General features: G+C 49.3%; 1 protein-coding gene across 1 annotated transcript in view; it reads left to right on the top strand.

Annotated features, from left to right (window-relative positions):
• The window catches only part of HELZ2 (helicase with zinc finger 2), a gene marked incomplete at its 3' end in the record, with an annotated part of 44075 nt that overhangs the window by 19438 nt on the left and 11548 nt on the right, over nucleotides 1–13089 (top strand). Inside the window, exons 6-12 of the mRNA XM_081867425.1 lie at nucleotides 183–815; nucleotides 1809–2595; nucleotides 4548–4623; nucleotides 5289–8805; nucleotides 10427–10512; nucleotides 11519–11653; nucleotides 12157–12312. Coding sequence (XP_081723551.1) covers nucleotides 183–815; nucleotides 1809–2595; nucleotides 4548–4623; nucleotides 5289–8805; nucleotides 10427–10512; nucleotides 11519–11653; nucleotides 12157–12312 — 5390 coding nt within the window. The remainder of the gene's footprint in view (nucleotides 1–182; nucleotides 816–1808; nucleotides 2596–4547; nucleotides 4624–5288; nucleotides 8806–10426; nucleotides 10513–11518; nucleotides 11654–12156; nucleotides 12313–13089) is intronic.

Here is a 13089-nt window from a genome sequence, read left to right as displayed (position 1 = left end):
TGTGATCGACTTCTGACAACCAGGGATCAACCTGTCGATCGCAGTCTACCTGTTTATTATTATTACTATTTAGCATGCATTTAGCTTTGATCATTCAAGATTTTAAATTCATGCCTCTTTCCTCCCCTTCTTCCCAACCTCTTTCCCTACTCTTTGATCCCCCCTCTTGTTCTGATGTACAGGCTCAACTTCCAAGTGACCATCTCCATTCAGCAGATGATGGAGACCCTTTTCACGGGGATGAAGTGTGCACCCCCAGGGGAGCTATTTGCCCACCTCCCCACCCCTTACTCCCTGACCCCGGACTCTGACGAAGGCTACCTCCTCTACCGCTTGGCCAGAACTGCCTTCCTGGCCCCGGACCCTCCGGCCAACAACCGCGTCTTTGAGGTCTCCGTCGAGACGAAGGCCGAGAAGAGCATCTGGCTTCTGCTGCCCAAGCGCTGCTGCGTCGAGCTGGGTCTCCATGCGGACATGTCCCTCAAGGTGGAGGTCCAGTTCCAGATCGAACAGCTCCAGTTCCGGCAGTGGCACTGGGCCGTGGACCAGCTGAAGGATGAGAAGCTTGTCTTCCCCGATGTTGCGGCCTGCTCCATCCCAAGACCCCTCGGTCAGGTTGTCCTGCAGAGGGCCAACAAGAAACAGAGTCAAGCCATCTCCTTCATCGTTGGGCAGGCGGCTGGAGTCCGGCAGGTGCCGCCTCTCTTGATCTACGGGCCGTTTGGGACTGGGAAGACCTACACCTTGGCCATGGCCACCTTGGAGATCATCAAACAGCCAAAGACCCGTGTCCTGATTTGCACCCACACCAACAGGTGAGTTGGGTCCTTGGAGAGGAGAGGGCTCTGCTTCTGAATACCAGGGGGTGGAAACCACAGGAGAATTCAGGGAATCAAATCCCTCCCCTGGTGGCAGCCCAGAATCAGGGAAACGATAAAAGTTTTTACCAAGCAGTTCACTTATCAATAATTTGCAGAGAACAACCAGAAGACCCAATCATTTCTGTAGTTTGAGGAAATGAAAATCAATTGAAAATAAATAAAATGGCAGTTTTAATGTTGGCCTGGTGTTCCGCAGTCAGCTGCCGTTTCAGTAGGGCCACTACACAGCTCGGAAGGGATTTTTGTGCGTTTGAAAATGTGTACAACTTTTACACTCCCACCAAAATGCCGCACTAATGTTTCACAAAACTGACATTTTCACTTGCTTTTTTGCGTACCGTTAAGTAGTTTTTATACACAACTTTCATACAGTGTGGTGTTGCTTTGTAAACATGTTTTTTTACTCTCGCCCCTGGCAGAAGCACTTTGGTTCGAATCCCTGCAACGGGGTGAGCTCCCGTTGCTCGGTCCCAGCTCCTGCCAACCTAGCAGTTCAAAAGCACGTCAAAGTGCAAGTAGATAAATAGGTACCGCTCCGGCGGAAGGGTAAACGGCGTTTCCGTGCGCTGCTCTGGTTCACCAGAACCGGCTTAGTCATGCTGGTCACATGACCCAGAAGCTGTACGCCGGCTCCCTCGGCCTGTAAAGCGAGATGAGCGCCGCAACCCCAGAGTCAGCCATGACTGGACCTAATGGTCAGGGGTCCCTTTACCTTTACCTAAAGGGCTGTCACATGGAGAGTGTCTGCCTTGGAAGCAAAAGGCTCAGTCCCTGCTGGCATCTCCGTGAGGAGTTACTCCTGATCAAAATCCTGCAGTGCTGCTGCCAGTCCGTGTAGACAGCATGGAGCTGCATGGACCAACGGTCTGATTTGTTACAAGCTCTGTGTTTTTAAATGGTTGCAGTAAACCCATCTTATTTTCCCAGTGCCGCCGATATATACATCCGCGAGTATTTCCACGATTACGTGACATCCGGGCACCCCGAGGCCGTCCCGTTAAGGGCCGTGTACATCAAACGTAATATCAATATGATAGACCCCACCGTGAAGCTCTACTGCTGCTTCTCCCAGAACCGAGACTCCTTCCGCCTCCCCACAAAGGAAGAACTGGGTCGGCACAGAATCCTCATCACCACCGCCATGCAGTCCCAGGAGCTTGGGCTGACCCCTGGCTATTTCAGCCACATCCTGATCGACGAAGCTGCCCAGATGCTGGAGTGCGAGGCCCTGGTCCCCCTCTCCCTGGCCACCTTCGAGACCCGCATCATCCTCGCGGGGGACCACATGCAGACGACCCCCAAGCTGTTCTGCCTGCAGGTCGGGGAGCAGTCGGCTGACCACACACTGCTGAACCGCCTCTTCCAATACTACCAGAAGGAGAAGCACGAGGTGGCCTTGAAGAGCAGGATCATCTTCAACGAGAACTACCGCTCCGCGGCGAGCATCATTGACTTCGTCTCCAGGCACTTCTACGTTGGGAAAGGGGACGCCATCCGCGCCATGGGGAACATCCCTCCGCACCCCGAGTTCCACCCGCTCATGTTCTGCCATGTCGCCGGTTCCGCCGAGTGGGATGCCGCCAGCAGCTCCTGGCGCAACGCCTCAGAGATCGGGCAGGTGGTGGAGAAGGTGGAGGAGATGGCCCAGAGGTGGCCGGATCAATGGGGAGAGCGGGACTTCAGGAGGATATGCGTGGTCTCTTATGGGATCCAGGTGCGTCAGAGAGGGTTACTGTGTGGTTGGGACTGTGCGTAATCAGTCGTACCAACAGGCTAAAAAACAGTTTCTATCCGTGGGCTGTTAGGCTGCTGAACGGAAAATAATATAGTGCAACTGACTTTCAGGGTTGGCGTGTTGTGTGACAAGCACACAGAGTGCAAAGAGATTGAATGTTTGGGGGTGGAGGGAGGCTTGGTTAATTAATAATAATAATAATAATAATAATAATAATAATAATAATAATAATTTATTTATACCCCAGCCACTCTGGGCAGCTTCCAACAGAACACTAAAATACAAGAACCTATTAAACATTAACAGCTTCCCTAAACAGGGCTGACTTCAGATGTCTTCTAAAAGTCTGGTAGTTGTTGTTCTCTTTGACGTCTGGTGGGAGGGTGTTCCACAGGGAGGGCGCCACTACCGAGAAGGCCCTCTGCCTGATTCCCTGTAATTTGGCTTCTCACAGCGAGGAAACCACCAGAAGACCCTTGGCACTGGACCTCATTGTACACAGGTTGTACATTGACAGTATTATTATTATTATTATTATTATTATTATTATTATTATTATTTATTATGTGCTCAGTGACAGGAGGGTGACATTTTTTATTATTATAATTTTTTAATTTAGTTCTACATTTAACTATTTACACCAGACATCCCAGCCTTTGGCCCTCCAGATGTTTTGGCCTACAACTCCCATTATCCCTAGCTATGAGGACCAGTGGTCAGGGATGATGGGAACTGTAGTCCAAAACATCTGGAGGGCCAAAGGCTGGGGATGCTTGATTTACACTCGTATATAAATCATAATCAAAATCATAGAAATGTAGGATTCCCTGAACTTCCTTGGACTTCCCTCCAAGGATTCCATTGTTAATCTTTTCCCACCTGCAAGGTATAATGTTCTCCATTTTATGGAAACTTTATTGCCTGGTCACCAAGACATTTAAAAAACAAAAAATGCTTGCTTTATAAGCCAGGAGGTTTGTACGCAGCCAGACCAAAGCTAGAGCTCTTCAAAGCCAAATCTTGCAAGCATGCAAAATAACCACATGCAAAATAAATTGGGAAAATATCGCAGGTGAGAGCAAAGTTCCATCCTACGCAACAGTAGCCAGCAAGATGAGGATAACTATCCTAAACAAATGGCTTTGTGTATCGATATGGAGACTGCTAATTACAAATGCTCCCGTTAAGACCTTTTTATTTGCCCAAGTCTATTCTCAACAACGGACGCGGGAGGCGCTGTGGGTTAAACCACAGAGCCTAGGACTTGCTGATCAGAAGGTCGGTGGTTCGAATTCCCGCGACGGGGTGAGCTCCCGTTGCTCGGTCCCTGCTCCTGCCAACCTAGCAGTTTCAAAGTGCAAGTAGATAAATAGGTACCGCTCCGGCGGGAAGGTAAATGGCATTTCTGTGCGCTGCTCTGGTTCGCCAGAAGTGGCTTAGTCATGCTGGTCACATGACCCGGAAGCTGTCTGCGGACAAACTCCAGCTCCCTTGGCCAGTAAAGCGAGATGAATGCCGCAACCCCAGATTTGTCCATGACTAGACCTAACTTCAGGGGTACCTTTACTATTCTCAACAACATTTTTAATTAATGCCCACTGATCCTCTTTGAGCACTGTCCTGTTATTTTAACTGTGATTATGTTCTGTGTTGCATGTTTATTTCTGGTTCCCTGTACACTGCTCTGATATTTTATTGTGCGATCAGTTTAGAACTCCTTTGAAGCAATAAATCAGTAGCAAACATTGCCAACTCCCCACTCTGACACGATTCGCATGCTTCCAACAGCTACATGAGAGGCAGAAATGCAGCAGGACCCGTAATGGCAAAAAACCTACATCCCTTATGCAAGGGAGCAGAAGGACGCAACCAGCCTTGTTAAAGCCGCCTGCCTGTTGGTGAACTGACCGTCTCCTCTTTATTTTCACCAGGTGAAAGCAATAAGGCAGGAGCTGAGGAAGAAGCGCCTGGGGGAAGTGATGGTGGAGGGCTACGAGAATCTGCCAGGTTGGTACTTGCCCAGCTGCCAGGTGTGCTTGAAGCCAAAGAAGGAACCGCAGCTTATGAGAAATAAGGATGCTATCCCATAACCCTTTCCAAGCAGCCACTCCCTGTCACAGGGCCAGAGCTCAGTGACAGAGCACCCTTTCACCACTGCCTGTCAGTGTAGACAATGCTCAGCTAAATGGACCATTGTCCTGACTTGGTCTAAGGCAACTTCCTGTTCTCCTAGGTCTTAGCTTGGTTACAGAGCATCCCATTTTGCATGTCCCAGATTAAAACCCTGGTTGGTGCCTTCAAGTAGGGCTGGAGCAGCTTCCGTCCCCCGCCAGAAACCCTGGAGAGCCACTGCCAGTCAGAGTAGACATCACTGAGCTATGTGAACCCAGTGGTGTTGATGCAGTTAAGTCCTGCTGAAATCAATGGAAATCCTGTGAGTAGGGCGTAGTTGCGATACAAGTCTAGGTTGCATTGGATTTGGTTGGATCGAATTATATGTTTCAGACCACCTCTCAGTTCCCACCTTTAGCCTTTCCCTCCATGATCAGATTGTGGCAAATCTGGATCCCGTTTGAGGGACTCTTGACTGTATCTACCTCTGCTTCGTGGTCTCCATTTGGAAGCCGCATCCCTTTCCATTTCCTTGCAATTCTGTCTTGTTTTTAAAACAGGGAGGGAGTTCCGTGTTATCATCATCAGCACCGTTCACACCAGGGAGAGCGTCTGCCATGTCAACTGCTCCAACCTGGAATTCTTCAATGATGCTCGGGTGCTGAACACCATCATGACGAGGGCCCAGTCCCAGGTCGTTGTCGTGGGGGACGCAGTGGCTTTGTGTTCCTTTGGGCAGTGCAGCAAAGTCTGGAAAGGCTTTCTCAAGGAGTGCATTGACAAGAAGACTGTGACTCCTGAGACCTTGACGCTGGAGGAGATAAGGCAGGCAGTGTGCGACCGGGCCAGCTGGAACAGGGGGAGCCCCCAGCTCGAGGAAGAGGGCAGCGACACCGAATCCTGGCTGTCGGATGCAGAGAGCTTGAACGTCGATGACCCCATACTGCAGGAGCTCCTGGACGAGAGCAAAGACATGGTGGTGACGGTCTCCGACGAAGGACTGATGAACGTGAAGTCCGAGGTGGCCACCGTCCAAAACAGCAGGCAGGAGTACGTCAGCTTCCACCTGCAAACCATGAAGGAGTGTCTGCGCATGAACCCGAACATGTACAAGCGATGCGAGCTCATCAAGGAGAAATACGACCGAGCGTCTGCCTTCACTCTGGACGACGCCCCTCCCTTGAACATCCACATCAAAGGCCGGGTTCACTGTGGGATGGGCTTCACTGGGGACCAGGTCTTGGTGGAGATCCTACAGCCTGGCCCAGGGAAGGCCACGGGCGAGGGAAGTCTCCGTGGGAAAGTGGTGGGGGTTCTGAAGAAGGCTGACCGGGACCGCATCTTCACCTGCATGATGGACGAGTTCGATCCCCGCGTCATGGTCCCCATCGACCAGACCGTCACCAAAATCTTTGTCCCGGGGTTGAGAGATGAGCCCAATGTCATTCCCATCCGCAGGGTGGATCAAGGGGGCAAGATCAAGCTGAAGACCTGCAAGAAGATAACCCAAGAACTGAGGAGGAACTGCCTCTTTGTGGTCCAAGTCCTGAATTGGCGGAACGGCTTTTACTTCCCCTTAGGGATTATTACGGAGGTTCTTCCTCTGGCCAAGACCCTAGAGGAAGGGTTGCGTATCCTTGACACAGAATACTGCCTCAGAAGCAAACACCCACCCTCAGTGAACAAAGAGGTGGCCACAATCTCCTCTAGCAAGCTCTCTCTTACAAAGGGTAACCGGAAAGACCTTCGGGCTTACCTCACCTTCACCGTTGACCCCCCAGGTGCAAGGGATCTGGACGATGCCATCAGTGTCCGAGACCTGGGTGACAAATATGAGATAGGGGTCCACATTGCCGACGTTGCTTCTGTGATCCCCAAAGGCTGCGCTCTCGATACGGAAGCGAAGAACCGGGGAGCCACCTATTATGCTCCCGGAAAGGAGCCGGTTTGCATGCTCCCGCCTCAGCTAAGCCAAGACCTCTGTAGCCTCCTACCGCAGAAAGATAGGCCTGCGATCTCTCTCTTCGTCACGGTGGATAAGAAGACGGACCAGATGGCGAATGTCTCCTTTGCTGTGTCCACAATCTGCTCAGACCGGCAGCTGACCTATGAGGAGGCAGAGGGTATCATCAAGAACTGCTACAAGGCGGAGGCGCCATCCCTACGCTTTGATACCCTGGAGGATTGTGTTGCGGTGGCGTACCACTTCTCCCGCGTACATCGGCTGTCCCGGCTTCATGAAGACTGTTATTATGATCAACTGGACGAGGAATGCCCTCTGGGCCAGAGGTGCTCCCACCAGATGGTTGAGGAGTTCATGATCATGTTCAACAGTTCCGTGGGTGAGTTCCTCACCAACAAGGCTTCCACCAGAGATCGAACCCCTCTGCGCTGCCAGGTGGAGCCCAACCCACAACAGATGGCTCAGATGAGGGACAAATACTGTGATATAATTCCTCTGTCCACCCACCTCTCCCATCATCTGGGAGCTGCAGCCACAGGGGTCCACGTGGGGACCAGCGGGAAGTTTACCCTCCTGACCTCATTGTGGGACCACCTCAAGTCAGCTGCCGATGCTTGCGATGTCCCCAAGATGCTCGACCTTATTACGACAGACGACATCCATCCCAAGCTGGCTCCGGCGAACATGGAGTTCCGTAAGCTTCTGTCCCGCTCCTATTTCCTTCGCTCCAATTCGTCTCCTCAGTCCAAAGTGGGCCACTATTCATTGCATGTGGACTCTTACACCTGGGCAACTTCCCCCATCCGACGCTACATGGACCTGATCCTCCAGCGTCACATCCTGTCTGTGATTTTAAAGAAGCCAGTGCAGTACTCCTCAGAGGACATCGAGTTCCTCTGCCACGATTTCAACAGGAAAAACAGCATGGCGAATGCCTATGAGAAGAAGGCCCACTCGTTGGAGATGGCAACTCAGCTAAAGCAACAAGCCCAACAGAAGGTTTCCTTTGTGATGTGCGTGGAAGGGATGGCCAAGAACTTCAGAATCATGTTTCCTCTGAACAAGGAGACCCTTCGAGACCCTCAACTCGTCAACTACAGAGCTCTTCAGCTGGTGGCGCAACCGGCCTTCATTGAGGAACGGAGCAGCGTGAAGCTGATGTGGAAGAAGAGGATCTACTCCGTGGTGACCTCAAAGGAGTGCACTCCAAAGTCACCAGTGCTGTGGGACAAGAGAGTCTCCCTCTTCAACGTGCAGGCCTGGCGCAACATCCTCGCAGCTGTCAGGAGCAAAGATTATGAGGAGATGATCTCCCTTGTTGAGAAGGGCCACAGCACGCAGCTGAGGACTATGGGCCGGATGGAGAGAAGCAAGTGCTCACACTACGTAGAACTGTCCCTGGAGCTCAGCGCTGGAGATGTTTTGTGCCTCCAGCTCACCACAGATGTCCAGCGGGGCTTCCTGGTGCCAGCTTTGCAACTGTGGACTGTGGCCCCAGGCTTCGAGGTATGTCTGCAACACTCCGAGAGGCCCATCGACTGCTTCTCCAAATACGCCACCCTGGCCTCCAAGGAGATATACAAGGATGCCTCCGATTATCGCAAGGTGTGGTTGCCCATCTCCGACATGGAAGCCGCCTCGTGCGCCGTGGCAGAAAACGACTCCATCGTCTTGCATGACGTCAAGATCTCCTGGGAGAAGCAGAGGTCAAAGAAAGGACACCTCCTGGGGACGTTCTCCTTGACCAAGGAGTTCATGAAGGAGTGTGCCATTGAAGTGCACCTGAGCCAATGCTACCTCTGCCTCCGCCTCTCGGGCCTGAAAGCTGATGGGGTCCAGGATGACGCAGAAGCCCTCAGCCGTGGCCTCCAGCAGCTCAGCTTGACTAAGGGAAGCGCCGAAGCTGGCAAATTCACGATCGACCCTGCTACGTACACCTGGGTGGCCCACGGGCGGACCGATGAGTTTGATGACAACGAGAAATCTGACCAGCGAGGTGCAATGATGGTGCGTTTCAGCATCCACTTTATGTCCATGGAAAAAATCCCCGTGGAGGTCACCCAGGAGACGTCAAGGTTCACCGTGGAGCTGATTCCAAAGTTGCTGCCTGATATGTAAGTGCATTGCTCTGAACCATTTTGGTTGTTCTGCGGTTGAGTTTCAAGAACTTTTATCATTGTGGGTCATATGGATAGGCAACAGTTCACAATGCTATAATAGTAATAGTAGTAGTAGTAGTAGTAGTAAAATTTATACCCCGCCCTCCCCAGCCAAGGGCTTAGGGCGGCTAACAACCAATAATAAAAACAAGTTGATTGAAATACAACTTAAAAAGCAAGATTAAAATACAACATTAAAACATTAAAGTGCAGCCTCATCACAGGAGGAGAAAGGAAAAAAGAAAGAGGGGGAAGAAATCAGATTGATTCTAAGCCAAAGGCCAGGCGGAACAACTCTGTCTTACAGGCCCTGTGTATTTCTTTCCCTGTGGAAAGAAATCAGATCCTGCAGGGCCCTGGTCTCATGAGACAGAGTGTTCCACCAGGCCGGGGCCAGTGTTGAGAAGGCCCTGGCTCTAGTTGAAGCCAATCCAACTTCCTTAGGGCCCGGGACCACTAGGGTGTTGCTATTTATGGACCTTGAGGCTCTCCGTGGGGCATACTGGGAGAGGCGGTCCCGTAGGTACAAGGGTCCTAGGCCGTGAAGGGCTTTAAAGGTCAAAACCAGCACCTTAAATCTGACCCTGTACTCCACCGGGAGCCAGTGCAGCTGGAAAAGCACTGGGTGAATATGCTCCCATGGCAGAGACCCTGTGAAGAGCCTCGCTGCAGCAGTCTTTGCTAGCCTGGTGCCGTCCAGTTGTTTACAACTCCCATCAGCCCCAGCCGAGCTGATGGGAGTTGTAGTCCAAAATGTGGGATGGGCACTAGGCCAGCAAAGGGCACAGCTTGCTAGTATTGGGCACAACTGGTTTGCAGCAAAGTCGGGAGAGTGCAGTTTCCATGGTGGTGCTCCCTTGCCTTCACTGCCATGGTGAGCCGTGGTGCTGTCACAGCTGGGAGTCCAGCAGAACAGCAGGGCCCCACCTCACATATCAGGAGTGGGCACCAATGACCATGAAGCAAAATCTCCCCACTTTTGAGACATTTCCACCACATATGGTGATTGTTCCTTCTTTCTCTTTATGCAAAAGCAACATTGGCCCTCTCCTGCTTTACTTCCAAGGCCATTCTATGGCTATTTTAACACAGGGAGAGTTTGGCACAAGGGAGGATCTCCGTTTTATTGGCACCTAAAGCCAGACCTAACAAATCAGCAGTTTCCAGAACAATTTGTGTACTGCCAACTTTCAAAATTTGACTTCTCCTAATTGTGCAATGCTGTTGTCCAGCAAAGTAGCGCATGCATGAAAAGGCCATACATTGGTGAAGGTAGCATTCTCGAATACCTGCTCTTAGAGAAAATAAGTTTGCAGAAAGGTGCCTTTTATGCAAAAATTGCACACACAAATGTGTATATCTGGAGAAATTCACACTAAATTGCTGGTGAATTTTCACGAAGAGCTCTTTTAAAAATCACACACTGACTTAGGGAAATACAGAACAAGATTAGAAAAATGAGAAACCGAGAAATCAGCACATTCTGAACCTCTCCAGACTCTCCCCTTCCTTTTTTTCTTCCATCCTGCTTCTCCTTGGCTTCAACCTCACACAACATTTCTTCCTTTTCCTGCAGCCGGAAGGAGACCGCCATTTGGAAACTGGAGCACGCGACTGAGCTTGCTCAGCAAATTGCCCTCGGCAAGGAAATCTCTGAAAAACGTAAGTGGAAGCAAACTGTAGTGTTTAGTAATAACCATAATAGGTTCTGATGCTCCAAAAGCAACCATGATTTGGACTGTACATTATTTCAACATTGTATATTTACATTGTTCTAACCTGCCCTGGGATTTTTATGTTGAAGTTTGCATAAGAAATCTAATCCAATATTGTCACTGTCTATATTTTCCAATAATTAACTAGGGTTGATTGAGTCACGTGCCTTTTAACCGATTGACCAGTTGATTATCTACACAAATGAATTTGCATATCACCAGAACCTTCATATTGGTTGTTATTTTGAGATGCTCAAAATAATAATAATCTTTAACGTTTTTGTTAGGGCTTGCAAGATTCAAGGTGCAATTGCATGCACGCTGATCAGGATTTTGCTGTCAATTTGAGGCATCAACTCGGAACTAGGGGTGGGGGACAAATTTGCTCAGCGTGGGAGAAATTTTTCCTGGGGATTCAAGTACAGAGGCTTACACCCATTTCTCAGCTGGTCAGACTTTATTCAGTAACACATTACAGGACAAAGTCCAGAGGGTCTGAAGAGCCCACTCCAGCTCTATACCAGGGTCTCCCGCTGTTTTTGGACTACAATTCCCACCATCACAGACCACTGGTCCTGCTAACTAGGGATGATGGGAGTTGTAGTCCAAAACAGTAGGAGGGCCAAGTTTGGGAATCCCTGCTCTATGCCTACTTGGTGACTTTTTGCAGTTAACCCCTTCCACCACCTTAAACAGTGGGGGCTGTTGTAATATAATGTAATAATGCATTTAATAACATGCAAAATCCTCTAGATGCAAACTTTAGTGTTGAGTGATATTTTAGGGAGGAGTGATACCATTTAAATGTGAAATTTTCACGCATTTTAAAAATCAGAAAATGAAAAGCGGGGTTTAGCAGATATATGACTGAGCGCAGGCGAAAATGATGCAATTGATGTTTTGGTGATTGGATGTGTATTTTACATTGTTGTTGTTGTTTTAAAAATACACAGCAGTGAGGCAGTCTAAGTTCTGGGCACTCAAAAGCTTTGATCTTCCTGGAAGCGTCCGGAAACTCAACCCGAGCCAGAACCGTGCCATTTCAGAGGCCTTGAGAAAGCCTTTCACACTCATCCAAGGCCCGCCAGGTGAGTTGACAGCATTGGGGTGTGTGTGTGCGTAGTTGATTCTTGGCGGGATGGGGGTTGGGGTGTCGCTGATATTAAATCTGCCCCAACTGTTCCATGACTTTATTTATACATATCTCATTAAAAATCTCATTAGAAGTTCAGTAAAACCAGCGCCAAGTCAGGGATATCTGCACTGGTAGCTCAGTCAGTAAAGCATGAGACTCTTCATCTGAAAGAGTGGTGCGTTCCAGCTCCATGTTGGGCAAAAGATTCCATCATTGCAGGAGGTTAGACTAGATCAGTGTTTCCCAACCTTGGGCCTCCAGCTGTTTTTGAACTACAATTCCCATCATCCCTTGCCACTGGTCTTGCTAGCTAGGGATGATGGGAGCTGTAGTCCAAAAACAGCTGGAGGCCCAAGGTTGGGAAACACTGGACTAGATGACCCTTGTTTTCCCTTCCAACTCTATGATTCTGTAACGGCAGGCCCCTCACCGCTATTTCCCCTCCTCCTTGTCCAGGGACTGGCAAGACCGTGGTTGGTGTCCATATCGTCTACTGGTTCCATCAGCTGAATCTGGAAGAAAAAGCGAAGGATCCAACTATGGATGCTGAAAAAGCAAAGAGCCACATCATGTACTGTGGGCCGTCAAACAAATCCGTCGATGTTGTTGCTGGTAATTGTCTTTGTTGAGTGCAGAGGATCCATTCTTACATCACGGAGAAGCAGTCAAAGTGGAGATTGTCTGGGGTGTAAATTTGGTTGGACTGTTCCCGTCACAGCTGTGCTCCATCCCTCTGCTAAGACCCCTCTGTCATTGAAAGTCTACTCAATATTGATCCAGAGTAGGTTCCAATGTATAGTTAGCAGAGTAACAACTTAAACACGTTGCAGGATTCCCCCCAAAATAGACCAGAAGCAATTAATATTTCATCCAGCAGAGCTTTGCTGCTACTGAAGGCAAATGAGCATAATGGTCACAAATCCAATACATTCAGGATTGGCACTGTCCATAAGAAATCCAGATGCATGAGACTTAAACTTAAAATAACTTATAATAAGACTAAACCTTAACACTATATACAGAACACCACACCAGAAGGAAGAGAGACAGAAAGAGAAAGTGAAACCCAGGCTCCTTCTGGCCTCTTATTATAGTCAGCATTATTATAGTCATCTCTTATTGACAGAAGAAATAACAGAATCATTTTACACCAGCTATACTCAGCTTCTCTGAAGGAATAACCCAAACATCATGAACCTTCTGCTTGTTTCTTTCACACATAGAATCTTCCACAACCCTCTTGAATTAAATAGAATTGGAAAGATCTCTTCACATCAGATCAATACTTTCTGCACTAACTGACACCCTTTTGCTACTTCCTGAATGCCTTTAAATCCCCTATAATTCTCTCTACCTGTCTGAAACGTCACTTTTCAGGATGTGACCTGC

Source organism: Podarcis erhardii (assembly GCF_964252035.2).
Source record: "Podarcis erhardii genome assembly, chromosome: 6".
NCBI lineage: Eukaryota > Metazoa > Chordata > Lepidosauria > Squamata > Lacertidae > Podarcis > Podarcis erhardii.
This window is presented reverse-complemented; position numbering and strand designations above follow the sequence as displayed.